The sequence below is a fragment of the Diceros bicornis genome, chromosome 17, assembly GCF_020826845.1.
Source record: "Diceros bicornis minor isolate mBicDic1 chromosome 17, mDicBic1.mat.cur, whole genome shotgun sequence".
NCBI classification, from domain to species: Eukaryota; Metazoa; Chordata; class Mammalia; order Perissodactyla; family Rhinocerotidae; genus Diceros; species Diceros bicornis.
In genome coordinates, this window is record NC_080756.1 from 46,820,585 (window position 1) to 46,843,078 (window position 22,494).

General features: G+C 34.6%; 1 protein-coding gene across 4 annotated transcripts in view; it reads right to left on the reverse strand.

The window, feature by feature from the left end:
• The window catches only part of ATF7IP (activating transcription factor 7 interacting protein), a 119,191-nt gene extending 97,425 nt beyond the window's left edge, over positions 1-21,766 (reverse strand). For 2 of the 4 annotated variants that reach the window (XM_058558720.1, XM_058558719.1), the window contains exon 1: positions 4,753-5,690. In XM_058558720.1, coding sequence (XP_058414703.1) covers positions 4,753-4,769 — 17 coding nt within the window. In that variant the 5' untranslated portion in view covers positions 4,770-5,690. Of the gene's footprint in view, positions 1-864; positions 1,113-4,752; positions 5,691-21,632 lie in introns of those variants that run through there. The other 2 variants (XM_058558722.1, XM_058558721.1) reach the window with 2 other exon arrangements.
• Positions 21,767-22,494: the final 728 nt, after the last annotated feature.

Consider the following 22,494-nt stretch of genomic DNA (forward strand, 5'->3'; position numbering starts at 1 on the left):
AAAACTATACGATTACTTAATAGAAGTATCAGAACAAAAATAATTCGTTTCCTGACTTCTATGCTAATACTTTCCACTTTGCACGCCATGATACTATGTCAGCAAAGGAAAGCACTAGGTCAGGCAGCTCTACTGGGCAGTTGTGTCTGGTTTACTTCAGCAGGGAAGGTAGAAGCCCTGAGGCAGATGCAGAAGCAACTCTTCAGACTTTTTTCTGACTTTTTTCCCTCTTTCATTAAACTCAAAGATTCACTGAGTCAATAAGCACTGGTTTCATCATTTCCATATTCACACATTAATGACTAATAACAGACTGTTACAAATTACCAAGAGAGAACACTTTGTGAAAGTTCTAACCTGAGTAATGTTTTTTAAATCCCTTATTTGAACAGACTAAGTTGTCTCCCAAATCACTTTCTCTTTTGGGAGTGTGAGGAGTAGGAAAGCAGGGGAGTCAATGTTTCCTGTACAAGTTAACTGCTTTTTCAATTTTCACTCAAGTTTTCTCTCTAACTTGAAAGCCATTTTATAAAAAGGAATAACATTCTTTAACACTTCCCTGGAGTTATCAATGGATGGTATTATATGGATGCTGAGAAGCCAGCTTTCACTCTGGAAAATGTGGAATTCAAATTCACATCAGATCATGATTATAAACTACCATGTTTCATGGATCATCAAGGTAATCTTCACATAGTTGAAACAATGAACGTTATGTAAAGAGAAGCGAACTTGCAACAAAAGTTTATAATGGCCTCTGAAATTATCTAGTCTAGTGTATTAGGAACTTACTCATTTTAAGTGTAAAACTTCTTAGCTCAATCAATTTAGGCAAAAATCTTTTATAAAATGTATTTCATTTACCTGTTTAGTAAACTGCCTATCTTGAACATAATTTAACTTTTTCTTATTCAATATCATCGGGAACATCAAGTTGATAGATACTGATGTCTTTAACACAGCGATAACATTTAAACAAAAGAGAACTTATTGTCACATTAAAAGACCTCAAAGTACTTATATGTTTCTAATTAGTATTTCTTTCATCTCTTCACTTTCAATTGTCACTTTTTGCTGATGTCACTGGATCTCCTTCAATCAGCTACCATGTACTGTAATATAAAAATCAGGACAAGGCTAACGGTTAGCAAAGATGCCATATCTTCTAAAGAATAAACTGACTTTACATATGCTGTCTCTCCTACCAAGTGAAGCAGGCTAGATTTTACTTATGTTTACTCTCTTTTGGGTTAGAAGCTGTATTTTAGATATTAAAGGCTGCCAACAATCTGTCAAATAAGTAGGATAGAGATTTAAAAGGAACAGCCTACAGGGAACCCAGCAGGTAATGTGAATCAAGGAAGAAGACCAGACGTGAGCAGAATGAGTAGGCCCCATCTGAAGCGGAAAGTAGCTACTCAACTGTAGATTATTTTTCTCAAGCAGATATGCACTCCTAGCACTGCCTACTCCTGTTTTTCAAAAGCTGAGACATCCAGATTTTTGTATAAAATCTGACAGCTTTAAATATTAACAACTAGAGAAATGGGACAGGGACAGTGGCTAAAGTATAAAATAAGTCTGTTGGCTGCCAGTCTGTGGTCACTGAAAGACACTATACTGTTCTCAAGACTGCATTTATACTGAAACATATAAAACTCTAGGCCCTGAATTCAAGTCATCTCTTTAGAGAAATTATTTTTTCTCAGTATATTTGGAAGACTCACCCAGATTAGAACTGAAACATTTCTCCCACCCTTCTAATTCTGTAATGCCAACATTCCATATTGGTTTTACTTAATAAATACATCTGATGCTACTCAAATACAGCAAAGGATGGTTACTTCATGTAACAGAGTAGAACCCAGTAGTACAAACATGAATATATATTGACGCTAGTTAGCTCTTCTTGCTTCTGAGCATGAGTTACATGAGAAATTTCCCATACTTTTTAAACATACCACATTCCCTGATCCAATCACATCTGAAAAAGTTTAAGACATCTGAGAAGCAAATAAACTGAAAAGCATTAAAATATTACTGGAAAATTAGATATCTGTGGAGTATTTCATGGTAATATTCAGAAACCTGTAAACTGATCCTCAGCATATCCTTGCCAAATAGATAGGAATTTTTCCATTTTATAGATGTGGAAACAAGAGTCAGAAAATAGAATGAGTTGGCCAACATAAGAGAAAGGCAGCAAAAACAGGATTCAAATTTAAGTTTGAACTCTTGGTCAATGTTCTTCCCACTACCTCAACATTTCCCTTAAAGACTTATGCTAATGAAATGGCTTATGAAAAAGGGTAAACAAATGGGAAAGAACAAGTGACAAAATAATAACATAAAATCTCGATTATCTAGCTCCCAGATTTATTATGCCCTCAGTTATTCAGCACAACAGCTAACCCGGAATTCAGCATAGAAAATTTGAAAACTGCCACCAATCTCAAAAGTAATGATCTCGGGGAGGTCCAGCTTATGCTTATAGTTGCAAAACTGCAACATGGCACTGAAAGAATTAGCAATAATATCCTGAGTAACCACAGAGTCTTGGTGTTTCCCCATGTACAAGAAATAATCAGTGGAGTCATCTTGTGAAGGGTGGAGGTAAATTTTATAGTCCGTAATAGAAGGCAGAAAGAGTGGATCATTAAAATTTCCCTGAGGTCCTACTCTGAAGATTAACATAAATTGATCAATAATTTCAACCTAGCCAGTTTTTCTCCAGCAATAAAGAATATGAAACCAAGTAGCTGGTTTGAATTGTATGAAATTTTTGAAATCCAGTGAACTGTTCATACTATGAGAGGCATGAAAATAAGAGTGATTAAGCACATTCACTTTACTATGTCTTACTCACTCCAGGGCACAACCTTATTGAAAGGAATGATGGATAGAATCTCTCACACATAATGAATTCAGTCTTCTTTTTCTCTTTTAGGGTCAAGCTCTTCCGGCTGGATTTACATGAAGTAATGTTCTGTTTATGAGAATCCACTGTATCACATAAAATAGTCCTAACAACTTTACAAAGTAATAAGTTAATGAAAGTGAGATAAGCATGCTAAAGCTGTTGATGAAACTGAGCTAGTGATGCCAAATATATTTTAGGCCACTGAACAAATGAACAATTATTTTATTTAAAAAAAAAACAACTAAGAACAAATATAAACACAATTTTGTGGAAGGCAGCAATTTTAAACCGTTAAATTGTATAAACATAGGTCTCACGCTCTACCTTCATGAAAATCAAAAAAGAACATAAAGAATATACGTTCTAGAATACTTTTCAAACCGAATTCCACAGTCCCTTAGCGCTTGGAGTTCTACAAATAAGCGACCTAGATCCTGACACTAATATAAGATTATAATTGTCATATATGATCTGATTTCAAAGTTTTGTTTTAATCATAACAGCCTAATTATTCTCATTTTATTAAATAAACTTATAATAAGTAAATGTTATAAATGTACATTATAAAATAATTACACAACAATAAAATACCACATGTAGCCCTTTTATCTACTGGGGTCCTTCATAAGAATTTAATGTGCAAAAAGTTGTTGTCTTTTAAAAGTTGCTATAATTAGAATAAAGTTCAAAACTTACTGTTCTATGTCATATTAGTCAGGGATATATTCATAATACTCTATTGACAAAGCTAGAGGAATGTATTATACCATTTAGAAAAAATTTTAATAAGTACTGTGATTTAAACATTAGTGCTTGAAGTATAACTGTTCTGCTATCTGAAATATTATGCAAATATGAATTTCATTCTCCTACCTTTCTGGGTCACTATGGACTTACAATATCTCAATAAACGTTTCTACTTCAGAACAATGTTAGGAAATCTTTTCGAGAATTTTGAAATTAAATTTACAAAATCATTGAGTTATATTACTTTTAAATATACCACAGGTTTAAACTAAGACTAAAATAGACATCAATAATTAATAACACTTAGTTAACTAAAACAACTCAGTATTTACCTCAGCTCTGTTGCATTAGAATACACTAGCTATAAAGAAAAGGGGTGTCCAGACCTAGAAGATGTGAACTTATTTCTAAATTCAAAATCTGAATCCAAATGCCACTTTTAAGGAAAAAGTAACTAGGATAATAAGTTAGCACCATTAAAAATGTGAAAGAATTGGATGGCCGGGAGGAGGCAGCATAATGAGAAAGAACTGGAACCTATAGTACAAAAAAAAGTCTAACGTTGTTAAAAAATTTTTTTCTTTCTCTAACTATGAGAGAATTATCTAACTATCCAGAGAATTAACATTCTTTCCAGAAAGCTACCAAACAATATCTCCAAACTACATGCACACAAAAACCCAGGAAAATCGCATTCTTTGTGCAAAACAAGGCTTATTTATGGCTTCTCTTTAAAAAATCTATTCAGATAATATATTGTTTTTAATTGCTACAAATGAATATCAAGCAAACTAAAATATCCAACACAAAAGGAATATTAAGTTAATTACAGCCAGAAAAGCACTACTGTGGTGATCAAATGTTCTGGCAATGACCGAACATAAGATGGTGAGATATTACAGGAATTTAACCTTTGACCTCACCAACCTATGTACTGTTTCCATAACAGAGGCTTAAAGGTTCCATCAGCAAACATTTCAACTTCTTAGCAAGCAAGCCCTAAGTTTATCTTTCTATATAAACTCAGTAAAATTACAATGTTTTTTAATTAAAATATTCAAAGATAAAGAGTAATTGGTTCTTACCTCTGGTCCTGATGCATGTGACAAGTCTCCTCACTGGCATAGTTGCTGCCTAAGCAGCTACAAAGACTAGGTTAGCAGCCATTTTGAGACAGCTGCACTGTCTCAGTTGCACTAAAGTGTAATTAAGATGGCTGCAATGTGCACTCAAGAACTCACACAGTGAAAACTCAGCTATGAATCAAACAAAGCCCCTCCCACTTTTTCAGCCTGCAGGAAACTGAACATAGACAACAGCTAATGCATATACTGCAACAAACAATGCAGCTACTCAGGACAGAGAAAACAGAGAAGGCAGCAAGCCAGTTTTGTAACATAATGCCTGTGAAACCCGACTTGCAGTACAGACTTTGGGCACATCCAGATCCCAGACAGCTTGAAGTCCACGCCACATATTAGCAGTTACAGAGATAGAGCCAAATCACACACAGCAAACATCAGGGAATTCGCTTGAAAGAAAGCCTCCATTTCAGTCCAGAAAAAAAAGTCAAACCCTGCTCAAGGCCCCCTTTTTAAAAAATCTTTTATAGTACTTTTATCATGAAAAGAGCACCAATTTTTTCAATTTCTGGAAAATTAAGATGTTTAAATCCTGATAGTCAATTTCCACTTATAGAAGGCTAATTAAAGATTTTCCCCACAGAATCTAAACCCCAAAGTGCTCAAATCCAACAGAATGGTTAAAGCTTGCAATCAAATTTTTGAATCTTGACAATAATTTTAAATAACTGCTGGTGAGGGACCAGAGTCATTACAGCTATGATGGCAACAAAGGTTATTTTGAGTAATCTGCCATAAAAAGAAAAATAATCTCTTCTCTTCTGTAGTCCAGATGGTCAGACATTTCCAGGTGAGTGTTTGGTCCCAGGGCAAATTAAATTTCATGCCCTGCCACAGACCTCCCAGCATTTTGATATGAGAAAAAGCAAATAAAGAATGTAGACACCCCTGGGGAAAAAACAAATAAAGAGACCAAAAGGGTAAAATTCAGTCTGAAAGTGGGTATATTAACAAGACAAATTTGAGAGAGATCCCTACAAATTTGTCTTGGCAGTAACCTAGCCATCAAGAGAAGTGAAGAACAAAAGCACAGAAAGAATCTGTTTGCTTGATAATTCACATCAGCTATTCACCTTTTCCTTCTCTCTTCCTTGGTTTACCTTCCTAAAATTTAGCTGCCCTGGGCTTTCTTGTTTCTATCCACCACTAGATGTAGGTATTTATTAAAACAATTGTTAAGGGTGTAAGGGGTAATAGGGGTATAACTAAAAGGAGATTGGCCCCATAAGTTGATAATTGTTCAAGCTGAGTAATGGGCACATGGAGTTCATTATTTCATTCTATTTCTGTATACATTTGAAATTTTCCATAATAAATATTAAAAAAAAAAACTACTCAGCTTTTAAAAGGTCCTTATTTATTCTCCATGAGGCAAATTGGATAGTGTATATAAAAACTGCTTTAGGTCCTGTGTCAGGAAACAAAAAATGTTATACCTGATCCAAGCCACATTAATTCTTCAAAAACTGTGATTCTCTGAGGGTGGCTCAAATCTAATCGGTAAAAGCAAGACCTTGGTAAGATTCGAACAGAACAGACATTTCTGTAGCACTGGAATGTGAGTACGGTTAACAGGGGACAAATAGCCAAAACATTTAGAGCTGCCTGATGAACAGCTTCTGATATTCAGGAAGCAGATTCTTTTGGAAGACTGTTCCACCAAGATTTAAATTATGTAACGCACCGTCAAATGCACAAAGCACCCCCTCAACCTTTAAGCCTCCCTGGTCTTGCCAAATACCTTTCCAATGTAAATCCTGACTACTTTTTTCTCAGTCTAAGCTTTCCTGGGCAAGCTAAGCTGCTGGCTACTATTACTGGCTATAACAGCTACTTTTCACCCAATTTAGATTTCAAAATAAGAGACACAATCTAAGTTTCATCATTATACCAATCGTCCTCCAGCCACTACAATCCTTTCACTACTGATTTACTAGATTTTCTCTATTATCCCAAGGCACATTAAGTCAAATCAATAAATATGTTAATTGTCTACTTCATGCAAGGGAATTTAAAAGACAAAGGAGTAGGGAGGTACATTAATATGGATCAAGCCTTCAGATAAGTTTTATATACATTATCTCAATTAATTCTCACACTAACCCTACAAGATAGGTTTTTCTCCAATTCGTGACCAAGGAAACAAGCTCAGAGATTAAATAACTTCACCAAAGTGCTAAGAGCTGCATACATCCTAGACTACACTCAGCCCGAGCCTGTGGAACTTTGTCCATCCCTTTCCACATTGGTTCTGTTTCTGTGCATCATGGAAATAGTTTAGGAAAGGAAAATGGTTAGGCTGTCATTCAGAAAACTGGTGCCACCACCACCATGTTTCACTTTATAGCCCAAAGAAAATATCTTGGTTCACCCGATAAATCCTATTCTTGATTCAACCTAAATTTTATCACTGACAATCCTTTCCTTACTCTCCTTTCTCCTTATTATGCCCATCCCCCAAACCAGGTGTAATTGCTCTTTTATGCATACCATCATTATACTTAACAAATTTCATTACCTATATCTTTATATATAAGTTCCTAATGGACAGAAACTATATCTTAATTCATTAACCACTCACTTCTATAGTGTGAAACACAATATTTATTTGCTCAATAGTGAGTTGAAATTAATTCCCAGTGTTTTCATTTCTACCACAAAAATCTTAGAAAATTCTATATCTTTAAGAACTTCATTTTTAGATCTCAACTCTTACTTTCTAGGAAGAAGAAGTCGTCAACTAATAAGTCAATTAAGTTTTTAGTCTTGGCCTAAAAAAGCTCTGCACTTCAAAACCCAAGATGGAAAAAATACCTTTTGTAGAGTATTTTTCAGTTTTTAGAGTGTTTTCATAGGCACTACACAGGAGGTACTATGTGCTCAGAACAGTTGAACTCTGAAGAAAAACTAGAGAAAATTATAGAACATAAGTATGTCATTTACTTTTAAATTTTTTAATATTACTAAGAAAGAATATAGCTTGATTATATAATATGATAGATTATAAGAAATTTGTTTTAGATAGGAGCAGTCTAATAAACCCAATCATCATTTATACGTAAAAGCAAACACATTTGGAAGCTATTTCTAATATTAGGCAAATATTTCCAGGATTACCCAATGTTTTATCTCTTCCTAAATAAAAACTAGCACTTTTCGCATAATTTTTTCATTCGCTCTTACAATGACTATGTAAAATAAGAATGCTATAATCTCAAATATTTATGACCAGAGAATGTAATAATTTGCCAGGAGTCACACAAGTAGTAGTGAAAAAGAACTAGAAGAGAATGAACTCTAGTCAACTACTATACTTTTTATATATCCTATATCACACTATTAGAAAACTTTGCATAGGCAAAATATTTTAAAATTCCATAGAACCTAAATAAAAGGTTTCATTGTATTGGGGAGAAAGTAAATATATTTTTCATCTATTTAGTTAATACTTTAATTATACAAGTTATTATCAACATTATACATATTAAAAGAGAAAGGGAACATTAGAAGGATATTAAGATGGTAAACTTAAAACACCTAATTTCACGTCCTCAAATCCCATTAAAACTACAGTAAAGATATTTTTTTAAGCCATAAATCCTCAAGAATAGGGAGAAAAGTAAAAGAAACAATAGCTACAAAGATTTAGGGAGCTGGAAAACAAGTAGAACCACTGGTAACTAACTTAGCAGTTCCTCAAACACCATATTCCAAGTCACACTGGGGACAAGTTAAGAACCAATTTGATTTACATGGCAGCAGTTTCAAAAGATACAGAAACTAGAAGAACTAGCCACCTTTGGAAATTGGAGTGAGGGGAACAAATAGTAGGGCAGTGCAATTAAAAAAGGGACTAATGAAAGTTGTTTGTGAAGCAATAATATACCCTAGGTGCCCTCACCAAACACATTCTACTGAATACCTGCTCATCCCAATCCTCGCAAAAGTCTGAAGACAACATCCACAGTTAAAAATGAGAGTACATACCAAAAAGAGTGGGATTGAGTGCTGACTGCAGAGACTCCTAGCCCTCTTCCTCCATTAATCTCCCAGAATGCTAGCAATCAAACTCTTATTCTCCATGTATGAAAATGGAAGGCTATTCTCTGAGAGTATCGAACAAACACAAGACAAAAGACCTTAAGGTCTTGGGAGCTCTCCAAAAATGGGCTACCCAGATCAGCCTACAGTGAAATTCAAAACTGACAAATTTAGACATTCTAATCAACTTTTTAATCTTCCACAACATATTATACAGTCAGGCAAGGAAGAGGAAAGGAACTAAGAAAAGTCTAACATGGAAGATAGAGTTCAAAACACAACAAAAAAAGCAATAGACTATCAGGAATAAAACTTCAAAAAAATATTAATATCCACAGATAAGAAAAGATGTTGCATTCATGTGTCAAGAACAGAATACTATAGGCAAGGAATGAAAAATAGAAATTAAGAACATGATAGAAAAAAAATGAAAAACTCAATAGAAGGTCTGGATGACAAAGCTGAAGAAATGTACCTGAGCAAAAAGACAAAGTTGTAAATAGGAGGCAAAACATAAGAAAATTGGAGTACCCATCCAAAAATTCACATTGGAATGACAGAATGACTAAAGAAAGATATCACCAATGAAATCACTTAAGAAAAACTTTCAGAACTGAAAGGCAGGAGTTGCCAGACTGAAAGGGCCCCGTGAATGCCAGCAAACAATGATAAACATACCCACTTCAAGGAACTACAGTGAAATTTCAGAACACTGGAGCTAATAACAGATTCTACAAGCTTCCATTGAGGAGAAAGTCAGAAATAAGAATGGCTTCAGATTTCTCAGTAGTAACAGAAGCAAGAAGATCTTGGAGCAGTGCCTTTATTCTAAAGAAAAATAATTTCCAACCTAGATTTCTATACCTAGCCAAACTATCAATCAAGCATAAAAATATAGAATGACAATTTTCGGACACACATGGTCTCAAAAAATATGCCTCTCACACACTCTTTCTCAAAAAGCCACTAGAGAATATGATCTCCTCCCCCTAATGACAGAATAAGTCAATAAAAAGACATGACACATGGAAAACAAGGGTCCTACACAGAAGAGGGGTGAAGGAAATCCTCACAATGATGAATAAAATTCTAAGGATGACACTGGTGTACCAGACATAGAGAGCAACTAGGCCAGACTACAGCAAGGAGACTCAAGAAACAAAAATGAGTCAAGATCCTTGCTGTCATTGTACCTGATAAAAAAAAAATTATCTTCTAAATAAATATCAGAAAATCCTAAGTAAAGGACTGTACCAAATCATCCTAACTATTACTATTACATGGAAGAGACTCATGGATGCAGGCATCCTGGTATAAAGTTGACATTAGATTCATGAATCAACATCTGTCATAATTGTATCAAGAGAAGAGATCAGAATTCCCATGATTCTGTTAGTCCAGTGCAGACAACTTTGTGTAAGTAGATTACTTAACCCTAGATCAATAAAACAAGAATTACCTAGGACTAAATGAACTGATTTCATTGTGGTTAACATTTTATTTTAATGTCATTGGGAAAAACAATTTCTTCTTAATCCATCTTTAAGCCTCAATTTAAAATATACTTTCTATAAGTAACAATTTAAATAATATCTTGATCTAATACCCTCAGAATTCCAGGAGAAAAAATATCCTGTGAAAGATCTTAATATAGGTTATAAGTTAATAAACCATCAGAACATTTTAAGAATTCTGTAGAAAAATATTGAATATATTGATTGGCCTTGTCTAAAAACTACTTAGAACAAAGATTAATATTGTATTAAGTATCATAACTGAATCTCTTTACTTTTTATGAATCAATTTACATAGTTTCATTAAGAATCTGTTTTCCTTCCTACCAGGATAAAATCAGATAAATCAAATTTGTAACCATGACTATAAGAGAAATGTGACATTTAAAAACAAATCTCTTTTAATTAGGTATGACAGGAAACAAGGACTGTACCTCAATTGTAGAAATGATGCCTACTAAGTCTTCACGGAAATCAATTTAGAATCTCTCCTATAGCTTAGGGATTTCCAGTTCTAAAGGGAATAAAGAATATCATTTCCTGCCAGACAAAGAACACTGGCAAATGTGGGAATCTCAGAGAACCATGATACTTTACCCAGTTTTAAGTACTGTAGGTGAAAACTCATTGAGATAAATTAGATGGCTCTTGGTTCCAGATCTTGTAATCAAGCAGATAATAAATAAGTAAATCACTATACTTTACAAAGCATCTAGACAGATGTTAACTCTTAAATCTCACGTCAAATGGACACAGTTTTGTTAATCAGACTATAGGAAAGTTCTTCAACATTAATCAACATTTTATTAGACCTATGTAAATAAAATGGTGAAATAAAATAAAACATCCAAATAAAATAAAGAATCAAAAAATCATTAAACAAACTTATATGGTCAAATCTGTGCCTTAAGGGACAGGAATTTGGCCACAGGAAGGGTTATGGAAGAAAACTGACACTGTTTTGTCTCAATTTTGAGTGAGCGTGTCCAGCAAGTTCCATCGCTGGAGGGTAAAGTGGAAGAGAGCACTCTGCACCCTAAAATTAAAAAAACAAAATGGGATAATCCTATGCGGATCCAGTCCCCCAAACAAATGGCTGCATCTCTAACTTTGGCAATGATGTTTGTCTAAAGAAATTTGACAAACCTTGAAGATATGATAATTAATGTGAGAAAAATGGCTGCTTTTTTTTTTATGGAGGCTTACCATAAACTTACTGAATTTAGTAATCTTGTCGGGTTTTTATTCTTTAAATACTCTGGGTTTTTTAAAATTTAATCTATCAGTCTTAAAGCTGGACTCCCTCACAAACCTTTGCAAATAAACTGCTTTTCTAAATGCTTATTTTCCCTACTAGTGAGTAGTATTATCAGATCTACTTTCCTAAATTACTTTTTTGTGTGTGTATGTGAGTAAGATTAGCTCTGAGCTAACATCCGACGCCAATCCTTCTCTTTTTGCTGAGGAAGACTGGCCCTGGGCTAACATCCGTGCCCATCTTCCTCTACTTTATATGGGACGCCGCCTCAGCATGGCTTGACAAGCAGTGCATTGGTCCGCGCCTGGGATCCGAACCTTCAAACCCCAGGCCACTGAAGCAGAGTGCGCAACTTTAACTGCGACACCACCAGGCCAGACCCCTAAATTACTTTTTAAATGCATTTAAATTCTAGCTCTAGTAATCAAGAATATTGTCATTTTCTATATATCTCCTTGCACTGCAGGGCTCCCTATAGCTGCACATAGCTGCCTCTTAGTAAATATTCATGCCTGTCTAATTGATTCACCAAGTAATTGAAGCTAGAGAAGAAAAATGTGTCAGGAACAAATGCTAAGCATTTTATATATCTAACCTCATTTAACCCTCACAACAACCCTACCAGGTAGGTGGTATCACCATTTTACAGGTAAGGAATACTGCTGGGAGACTCTAATCCCAGGTCCCAACACAATTACAGTTCTTCCCATTTCACTATATTACTACTAACTGGTTTTAGGAAAATCCTTTGCCTTTTCTTTTGTTCTTTGTTTCTTCATTCACTTGTTTGTTTTTATCTTCCAACTTTTAAATCACTTAAAACAAATTTGATAAGGAAAGGAGAGAACTACATAAACTTAAAACCTAAAATAATTATATCATTTCATCTTTTCATCAAACTCTTATTAATTTGCATACATATGACCTTCAGAGTTATATTTTAGGAACTTATTAATAGGTAAGAAATGGTGTTTCCTTATTTTCTTACTTTTCTTCTATTTCTTAATGCATGAGATTAAAGAATTTTTTCCAAAACTTGTTTTACTATTTACAATTTTTCATATGCAAAGTGTCTGTCAAATCTTTTGACAATTTATGCACTGAGTGCTTGTTTAAGTAACTTTCATGTTCAAGTACTTTAAAAAAAAGTTCTGACATTTGTGGATAATCTTGAGTTAACTGAAAGAAAGGAGTTAGAATATCTTACTCCCTTTTTTTGAACCTCCACTTAAAACAAAGGGGTTCTATTCTTTCAATAAGCAAATATTTAGGTAGGCACTGTGGAAAGCAATCTTATACTTTTAATACTGGTCTTATCATATCTAAGTAGAAGGGATTTGTCCTTAAAATGTGACATTTGTCAGATAGGTCAATAAGATACAATTCTTAACTACAGGAAGCTTATAAAGTACTACACAAATAATTATAAACATAAAAGTAGAGACAAATAAATGCCTTTAAAAGAGATACAAAGTAAAACAAAGTAAAAAGAGAAATTAGAGAACTTCCAGCTGTAACAATATCCTTTATTAGGCATATTATGTAGGCACATGGCAGCAATGACTTATTTACAAAGATCAAGGATTTATATCAGGGGGTTATTTAGAGTTCTCCTAACATACTACCTTCTTTCCCACCTGTGAGATTTTGAACACCCTATTTATTCCCTTTACTAAAAGAATCCTTCTAATGCATCCCTTAAAATACAACTCCTCTACGATTTCCCTGATCTCCCTTCAACAGAGTCCCACTTTCTGTGCCTTACACAAATATGTATTGTTCAACTTATCATATTCTACAGAAAGCTACTTTTAATTACTTACTTATTAATCAGGTAAGTTTTACCTACATGTAAAAATTTACAACCACAATCTTTTTGCCTGTGTATATTACAAGGCCCTCAAAAATCACATTTTCCATCTTGAAAATGTATATTTTATACATACAGTTATAAGTGGAGAAAAACTAGAATCTGGATAAGGTAATGCAAACATAAACTCAACTCTGAGACTAAAACAAGCAGTTCAAACAACTGTCAGTTTACCTGCAGTCTTTCATGCTTTTAAAATAGGCAAGTTAACTGGCAAGGTTCAAAAATATTACATTAAGTTTTAAAAATTGAATTAGAATTCCAATTCTTGCAAAGCTAATCATGATTCATACGTTTTCAAAGGCAAGCAGAAAGGGGAAGAATTCTACCAAATAAGATAAATATTTATAATAACTAGAACCTCAGCCACAAATCATGAATACAAAGCTCTCAAAATTCCACTTCAAAGGAAGATATACAGAGTTATAATTGGATCTAACTCTTAAAACAGAAAACCAGTTTTTAATATCAAATTATTAATTACTTTGAGAGACCACTTAACCAGCTTCCTTTTGCAGCAGAAAATGCTAGCTGTTCTCTAATATCCATCTCTCTCCTTCTTTTAGAAAACTATCTAATTTTAGCTGAGCACAAGGTTATCTAGCTAGATACTGCATTTCCCAGCCTTCCTTTCCCAGCTAAGTATGTTCCAATGACTAAATTCTCCCCCATAAGACATGAGTCAAAGCGATATGTGCCACTTCCAGATCATGCTCTCACAAGATGAGTGAGCACTCCCATGCCCTTTCTCCCTTGCCCCTTGCTGGTGAAACTGCAGAGTAGTCACGTTCAAACTAGAAACCACGTTTAACACATGGAAACCGTATGTTAAGCCAAAGCCACCTATAAACCCTAACTAGTCTTCCTCTGTACTGTTATATGAGAGAAATAAACATTTATCATCCTTAAACAGTAATAGTCTCTCAGAACAGCTTAACCTAAACTCTAATCCAACTAGCTCCTGATATTTACTACCTAAAAGGAAATAAGAAAAGTTCAAAGGTGGTCTCTTTTCTCTTCCGCGCTCTACCCCATTTCTTCCTTTTCTAAGACATTGAATCCAATAAGGGTAACAAGGCAGATACACTCCTAAGCTCCAAAGCCTTAGCTGAGAATTAGCTGAAGCACTTAAGGCATTCATTATTGTTTCACCAAACTCCTTCTCCTGGCCCTCAAAATAGCCCATTCTCTTCCCACCTTCTTAGGTTTACCTTTCTGCAAAATAGAAGGCATTATCTTTGAGAATTACTGACTCAAGGAGAGATCCTTTTACAGCTCTGTCAGTTCTGACAATCACTACTCTAACGTACAATTCAAATTTCTTATTAGAATGTGAAAGTGCCATAGAATGCTGGACACATAATTCCTAACTACCCATCAAAACAACAGTGCCCCAAAGAAGCACCGGTCTATATAAACAACAAAGAAAGGGAGAAAGGCTTACATAGTAAGACATTATGACACTACTACCTTACACCACCATCACACAAAGGGGCCCTCTCCCCCAAACTAAAGGGTATATAGACAGTTATACCCAGTTATTAGATACAAAATAACACAACACATTTTTTATAATATTATGAGCAATAAAAAATTGCAGACATGAATAAGTGAATAGTTTTGATGGTAAGTTAATAGGTCGTCTTCATTTCCCAGACTTTCATGTTTATGTAGGTCCACTATAAAGACTCAGGAAGGCACCATCAATTGTACCCTTAGGCCTGCCACATTTTTTGGAAGGTGGCCAAGGAGATGACTGAGTCATTCTCTTAAAGACTCAAAAATCCAAATGATCAAAATTCAAAACTGAAAACATTCACGTTATATGTATAGGCACTAGTGCCCTGGACTTCTCATTTTGCAGGACTTAAAAAACTGAAAAAGCTGCCCAGCACTCATACTGCCTGTCTCCAATACAAAATGGTGTCCACTGTGCAACTCGAAGCATATATAAACAAAGTTTAATTTTGTGGAATTCACTTTTCTATTTTGAACAAACTAAAATGCCAGGAGAGACCACTGATTTACTCTGCAGATTGTAGGAAAATCTGAGAAAGAACACTGTGAAGTAATTTTTAAAGTCTTGGGCTCTCTAAAGAACATAACAAGGTCAAATGATCAAGAATTTTAAAAGAGAAGCTCCAGTAATGGATAGGTAATTTCTAGGTACTCTAGGGAACCGACAAGGACTTTGGCTCCCCAGAGCAACGTGATGATATTTTTGTAATCTACTGTTTAAATAATGTTAAAACATCAACTAATTTTTATCTCTAATATGCTGCACAACTGTTAGGAACTCAAAGGCAGGAACTTTATCCTCAAACTTCTTTCTACATGTGACTCCCTTGAAAAACTAGATATGCCAGTGTATGAATTTTCCATATACCTCAAAACTTAAAAAAAAAATGGAAATCTTCCTAAATTAAATCATACACTTCTTTGCCTTCTTTTTTTTTTTTTTTGTGAGGAAGATTAGCCCTGAGCTAACATCCGTTGCCAATCCTTCTCTTTTTGCTGAGGAAGATTGGCCCTGGGCTAACATCCATGTCCATCTTCGTCTACTTTATATGTGGGATGCCTGTCACAGCATGGCTTGATAAGCGGTACATAGGTCCGTGCCTGGATCCAAACTCGTGAAACCCCGGGCCGGCGAAGCAGAATGTGCAAACTTAACCACTACGCCACTGGGCCAGCCAGACTTCTTTACCTTCTAACAAGTTAAACATAACTAAATATTCTCTATGATTCAGAATTATTAATTAGATTGTCAATTACCATAATAAGCATGCTATAAGTACTGATTCAGCTCTAGGAACACTGATTCCCAAAGCAAATAACCTCAAAACTAAGTTTTTTAATTCTTGTTTCTAACACTTGAAATCTTTTTTTTTTTTTTTGTGAGGAAGGTCAGCCCTGAGCTAACATCCATGCCAATCCTCCTCTTTTTGCCGAGGAAGAATGGCCCTGAGCTAACATCTGTGCCGATCTTCCTCCACTTTATCTGGGACGCCGCCATAGTATGGCCTGACAAGCGGTACGTTGGGCACGCCGGGATCCGAACCCAGGCCACCAAAGTGGAGCGCGAGCACTTAACCGCTACGACACAGAGCAGACCCTAACGCTTGAAATCTGACCCCTCTTCACTATTCAAGATGCTAGCCATCATTTCTTGCCCCTAACCACACGCATTTCTCTAGTAGCACTTCTCCTGTCCCTACTTTGCTACTTTCTCATCTGTTATAGTCTGAAAAACCAAGCATCATAATTTGTTAGAACTAGGAAAAGTTCTCAGGTAAGGGAAAAAGGTCACATAAAAAAGTAAAATAAGCCAACTTCTGTAAGCAGATTTGCTTGAAAAAGTCCCGAAGACAAGAAATTTTCATTAAAAAAAAAAAAAAGAAAATGCTTAAGAAAACTCAGTACCTTAACATTTGATTTCTACCCATTTCCTAGATTTATTTTCATAAAGCCAATAATATTTTACCATTTGATTTCTATCTTTGCTTCCTTGATTTCTCCTTTTCATGCCTTCACCAATTTTCAAGTTTAACTAGTTCAATAAAAACATTTTGGCAATGACATAACTTTCTTTCCTGTACCCATTATGAAAATGACAAAAAAGTAGAATTAGAACTGAAATACAACACTATTAATCAATATAATGCTTTTCACAGCAATCAGCACAAAGAACAGATTTAATGGAAAATGAATGTATACTAATAATTAGGGAAACATCCTTATGAGAGAATATAATAATTTAATGTCACCAAAGAGACTAAAAACAAAAAATTTTTACCTTTATTATGGTATTAGGCTTCATCCTGGCCAGAATATGAATTATATAACTTTTCAAACTTTCTCCATTAAAAAAAAAGTCTATGTTAAACAAGGAAGAAAAATTTTGGTTTCAAATATTGTAGAACACTTGATTTTGGCAACCTATTTTTCCCAGTTCTAACTTCATACTTACACTATTTTCATGTCACCATGTCCTAAAGCAGATTAAAAATAGAAATGTAGTCCTATATCCTCTACCAACTCATCCTTATTAACTTTATGTTAGCACTAGGAAACCAGTAAAATAACATCTTAATGAAAAGTAACAGCAATCACAAATTTTCCCCAAGTTCCTAAAAACAGTACATTTTTGTAGGATCTAAAGGAAGTGTATCATTGTCATTAATAAAGAAAAACAAATAGTATAAAGATAGAAACTCACCCCAATTTAGGTTTGATACGGCTCTAAACAAAACTTCAAATAGTTGGCTTTTTAAAAATTTAACCAAATGAATCTAAAGTTCATCTGCAAAAACAGGGAAGACCAGCTAAGAAAAATGTGAAAAGGAATTATGAGTATCACCCCTCCATACATGTATACAGTCTACAGCACTACAGCAAATAAAACCATGCAGTACTGCTACATGAATAAGGACTAGGTACAGTGGTTGTTAACCTGTTTTTAGATTTTCTATTACATATTCCTGAGAGAAGATGATGAAAACTATAACTCTTCCCCCAGAAAAATGCATATATGCACACTCACATCAAATTGTCTACATTAAGGAATCCATGGAACTCTTAGGGCCTATCTATAGAACCTACAGAGGCCAATGGACCTCAGGTTAAATATCCCTAGTAAATGAAGCAGATTTGATAGCTTAAACCTGGTACATAAGTTATGCTCAAAAGAAGCAATTCAAAGCAATAAGAAAAGAGATGGATCACCAACATAAAATTCTGAAAAAACTAGATATTTGGAAAAAATGAAAACTAGCAACCCATCTTCACACAATATGTCAAAATAAACTCTATGTAGATTAAAGCATACTTCTTTTTAACATCATTAAAACATCTAGAAAAAATAAATGAAATAAATGAACGTTTAGTTCATCTCACAACAGGTAATATTTTTTAGGCAGAGAAGTCCTAGAAGAAATCACAAACGAAAAAAGCAGTGCATTTGACTACATAAAAATTTAAAACTTCTGATTATAAAAAACTGTAAGAAATTAAAAAATAAACTAAAAAAATTACTGCAAAAAATATGAAATGTAAAGTGCTAATGCAAAATACTTGTTACAAAAAAACAAAAACATTAACATCCACCATAGAAAAATATGCAAATAAACCTCAAACAGCTAATTCACAAAAAATGAGAAAACTGCATATATACTAAACATAAAAAGTTCAACTTCACTAGTTATCAAAAAGAAAAGTTAATGAGCTACTATTTTTCAACTACCAAATTGATGGTGTAAAACTAAGTTTTTTTCAATTTTGTAAATTACTTTAAAAATCCTTTGAAACAGTAATTTCAAAGAAATATTATGAGATGCAGATCACGACTCATGTACAAGGATGTTCATGGTAGCGTTATTTATAACAGAGAAACAGGCAACCAACAAAATAGTCAACAAGAAAAGAAACGTTTAATAAGAAGTCACAGTACATTCTTATTAGAGATAATATTATGTAGACATTTAAAAACACATTGGAAGAATATTTGATAATTGTGGATAGTTTCACAAAATATTATGTAACCATTAAAAAACATTTTAAAAGAATAATGAAGTGGGAAAACATCCACAATAAACTACTAAGTGAAAAGAACAGGAATGAAATTATGATCCAAATGAAAAACTAACTGATAAATTGATCAATAAATACTGATCATTAATCACTGTTTATTTATCAATAAATATTGATTGTTGATCAATCACTGAAAAGTCACAAAAATCACCAAATGTTATTTCTAAATGTTGCTAATTTTCAACATTTTCCAAATGTGCTATACTAAGTTAAAAAAACTTAAATATATTTATCACATATTCAAATCATAATTTAAAGAAAAAAAGACAATTTTAATGATTTATGTTTTAATCATTCCAACCTTTTTCTTCTAAACTTAATTTTATGATGTCTAAAATTCAGAAAACTAAAAAGAATTTAAATGACCCCAGTAACTTAGTATTCATTCCTGGAGTAACCTAGTCTTAATATTTCTATATGCTGCATATGTGTCAAAATCTTGTGGCATCATAACTAACAAACTAAAATTTCAAAACATGCTTGTCATTGACAGAATACCAATGAACAAATAGTGGATGTTCAGACAATTCATTAATCGTAGTTTTAAGTTTACAGAACTATATTTGCCTTTCTAAAAAACATGACAGCAAAATTGTCCTACCAATAAATATTTACATTGTACATTAGTCTCCAGTGTTTTCAAATACCTCTTACGATCTTCAACATTAAACTAAAAGGCAATCATTTGTATATTCAAATGAAAATATAAACTTAAATATAGAAACCAAAATATTTCACTTTTCTGTAAATGCAAAGTGTACCATGCCCTAAGATCAAAGTTCTTAACCTAAATATGTATGTGTATACACACACACACACACACACAGAGAAAATACAACATATTTTCGACTCTATAACACCTGAAATAATGTCTTAGGGGGTAGGGGAGGGGTGTGCTGGGTAATCATCCCAGAAGCATAAAAGGGAAGAGATTACACAACTAAATATATTTCTGTGTAGAAGACTTCAGAGGTCCAGGAATTATATCAACGACAAATTTTCTGTTGAGAAAAACCAAAGAATTTTTCCTATCATTCCATTCTATCTCATAGGTGATGTCATTTTTAAAAAATCCACCAACCAAAGGAATTCCTTTCAATTACATCTACCTAATACTTACAGAGTACTTGCTTTAGGCAATAAAAACGTCCCTAAACCAACCAAGATTAAAAAGAGCTGTTTCTTCATTTGACAGGTGACTGATTTAAATTATGAAACCAATCGTTGTATATACAAACCACAGATGAAGTCTACGAAGACCATTTAGAACTTTTTAGCCCAGTAAGAAATAATTTGCACAATGGGAAAATTATATTAAATCGTATAAAACTTCTCCCAGGGATGTTATATAAGATTTAAATATAGTGACACTGTCATTTTAAACTAAAATAATCAGTAGCATACTTATAACTACCTTCTTCAAGAAACTAAAACCAGGAACACACAATTAAAAAAAACAAACACAAAAACTGTATCTTATTGACATGTATATGGGGCAGTTTTTTTAAAAAATCAACTTATTTTTTATTGATAGTTAACTCGATTTCCTCAAAAACCCCTCAGTGAGTTGGGAGTTCTCTGTAGAATTCTTTATCAGAAAAACTTGCCAGGTGAGTGTTCTATTTTACATATCATAGCAAACAAATGCCAAGAAAATGACTTAATTTAAAAAGTCACAGTAACAAAAATTATCTAACTGAAGCAGTAATGAACAAGTGATCAAAGACTGAAAAAACGTAAAACTCAAATGCAAGTACGATCAGAGGCACACAAACTGATTAAATTTAAAACTTCATTGACTTGGGAGCAAGTATTTTAAAACATAAATACCCAAGGAGATAGAAATTTCTTTTTAAAACAACATCATACAGATTCTGCGAATGTCCCTTCCTTTTCATATTTCCAAAACTCAAATTGCTTCTATTTTGTAAACATTCCACACATCCATAAAAGCAGAACCGGTAAAAATAGGGTTAAAAATGTATTTGCAAAAATGCAGTTCAAATAAATGCACTTCCCGTGAGAACACCACTAGGTGCTGATCTTCATCTCCCTAAACATAAATCTGAATCCAGCAGTACCCTAAAAGTGAAATTATAATCGAGAACCACAAGTGACATTTTTACAGAAAATGAAGTCACAGCTTCTCAGAGAACCGGAGAAATATCAGAAAAGAGTTTCAGTTCGGTACAGGAGTACAACATAAGAACAACGTTTTCCTTGAAAAATGTGGGAATGTGAGGGTAACAAAATGAAACCCCTCAAGAAGGAGGAAAATTAAATCTAGAACCCAAATGGCGTCCAACAAGAACATTAGATCTTGAAAATGAATATTGCGCTTGCGCAGCCACCGCCCCGCCAGCTGCACAACTGCAGCTAAAGCCCGACCCCGCAAGATCACGTGCTCCCATGCAGCGCCCGCCCGCAGCTCCGCAACCGCGCAGGCGCAAATACAACTCCCGCAGCCGCCATAATGCGGTCTTGACTCTTCAGAAATACAATAGTAATTTAAGAAAATGTGCTTATTGCAGCCCCTGGGATTCACATATACCTTTTGGGGCGGGAGAGGAGGGAGGGGGAACCAAGTTCCTTCCTACAGAGCTGTTCCACGCAGCCGTCCCCAACGCTTCCGCGTCAGTCTCGCGCGCTTCAGTCTCCGCGCCGCCGCTGCCGCCGCCGCCGCCTCCGCAGATTCAAAAACAAACCCGCTTCTGCCTTGCACGCGCCGGGGCCGTTATGCAAATTAATGTAGGCGGGGCTCAGTGGTCGTAACATTGGCCACGCCCGCTGTGCTGTCAGCCAATAGACTCACGGAATGGCCGTTCTCCATGCAAATCTCCTGGTTTTTTATTTGAATGAGGTAAATTGGCCCCGCCTCCTGCCGTGGAAAAGAGAAGGAAGTCTGAGGTGGTGGCGCTGCGCCTTTCAGTTGCAGTGTGAGGTGTGTTGATGGGTGGAACTTTGCTCAACCAGTGAGTAGCACTCTGTGAGCGCCCTCTATGAGTCTTAGGAAAGAAGGAAGGAAATAGGTAGGTGAGAGTTCAAGAGCTGAGGAAGACTTTCGCAAAAGGCAGGAGTAGGTTGATTTATTTATAGTTTATAAAAAATGTACAAAGTATACTTTAAATTGTATAAGTAAGGAGGAAATGGCAAAAACATCTTTTTTTACAGTTCTGTGCCAGAGCAAGCACTTCCAGTCATACCCTTCCACCGGAAGTTGTATCCCTGTTATTCAATTTTATATTGGGAGCCAACCCTTAATGAGGCCACGGGATATAGTGGAGAAGGTGCCACTCCATTTGTTGGGAGATCTGGCGTCACGTCCAAGTGCTCCTGCTTGCTTGCCTGTTCCTTGGAATAAGTGTGTTACTCAGTTTTCTCATCTCTAAAATGGTGTTAATGCCTGTAGTTCA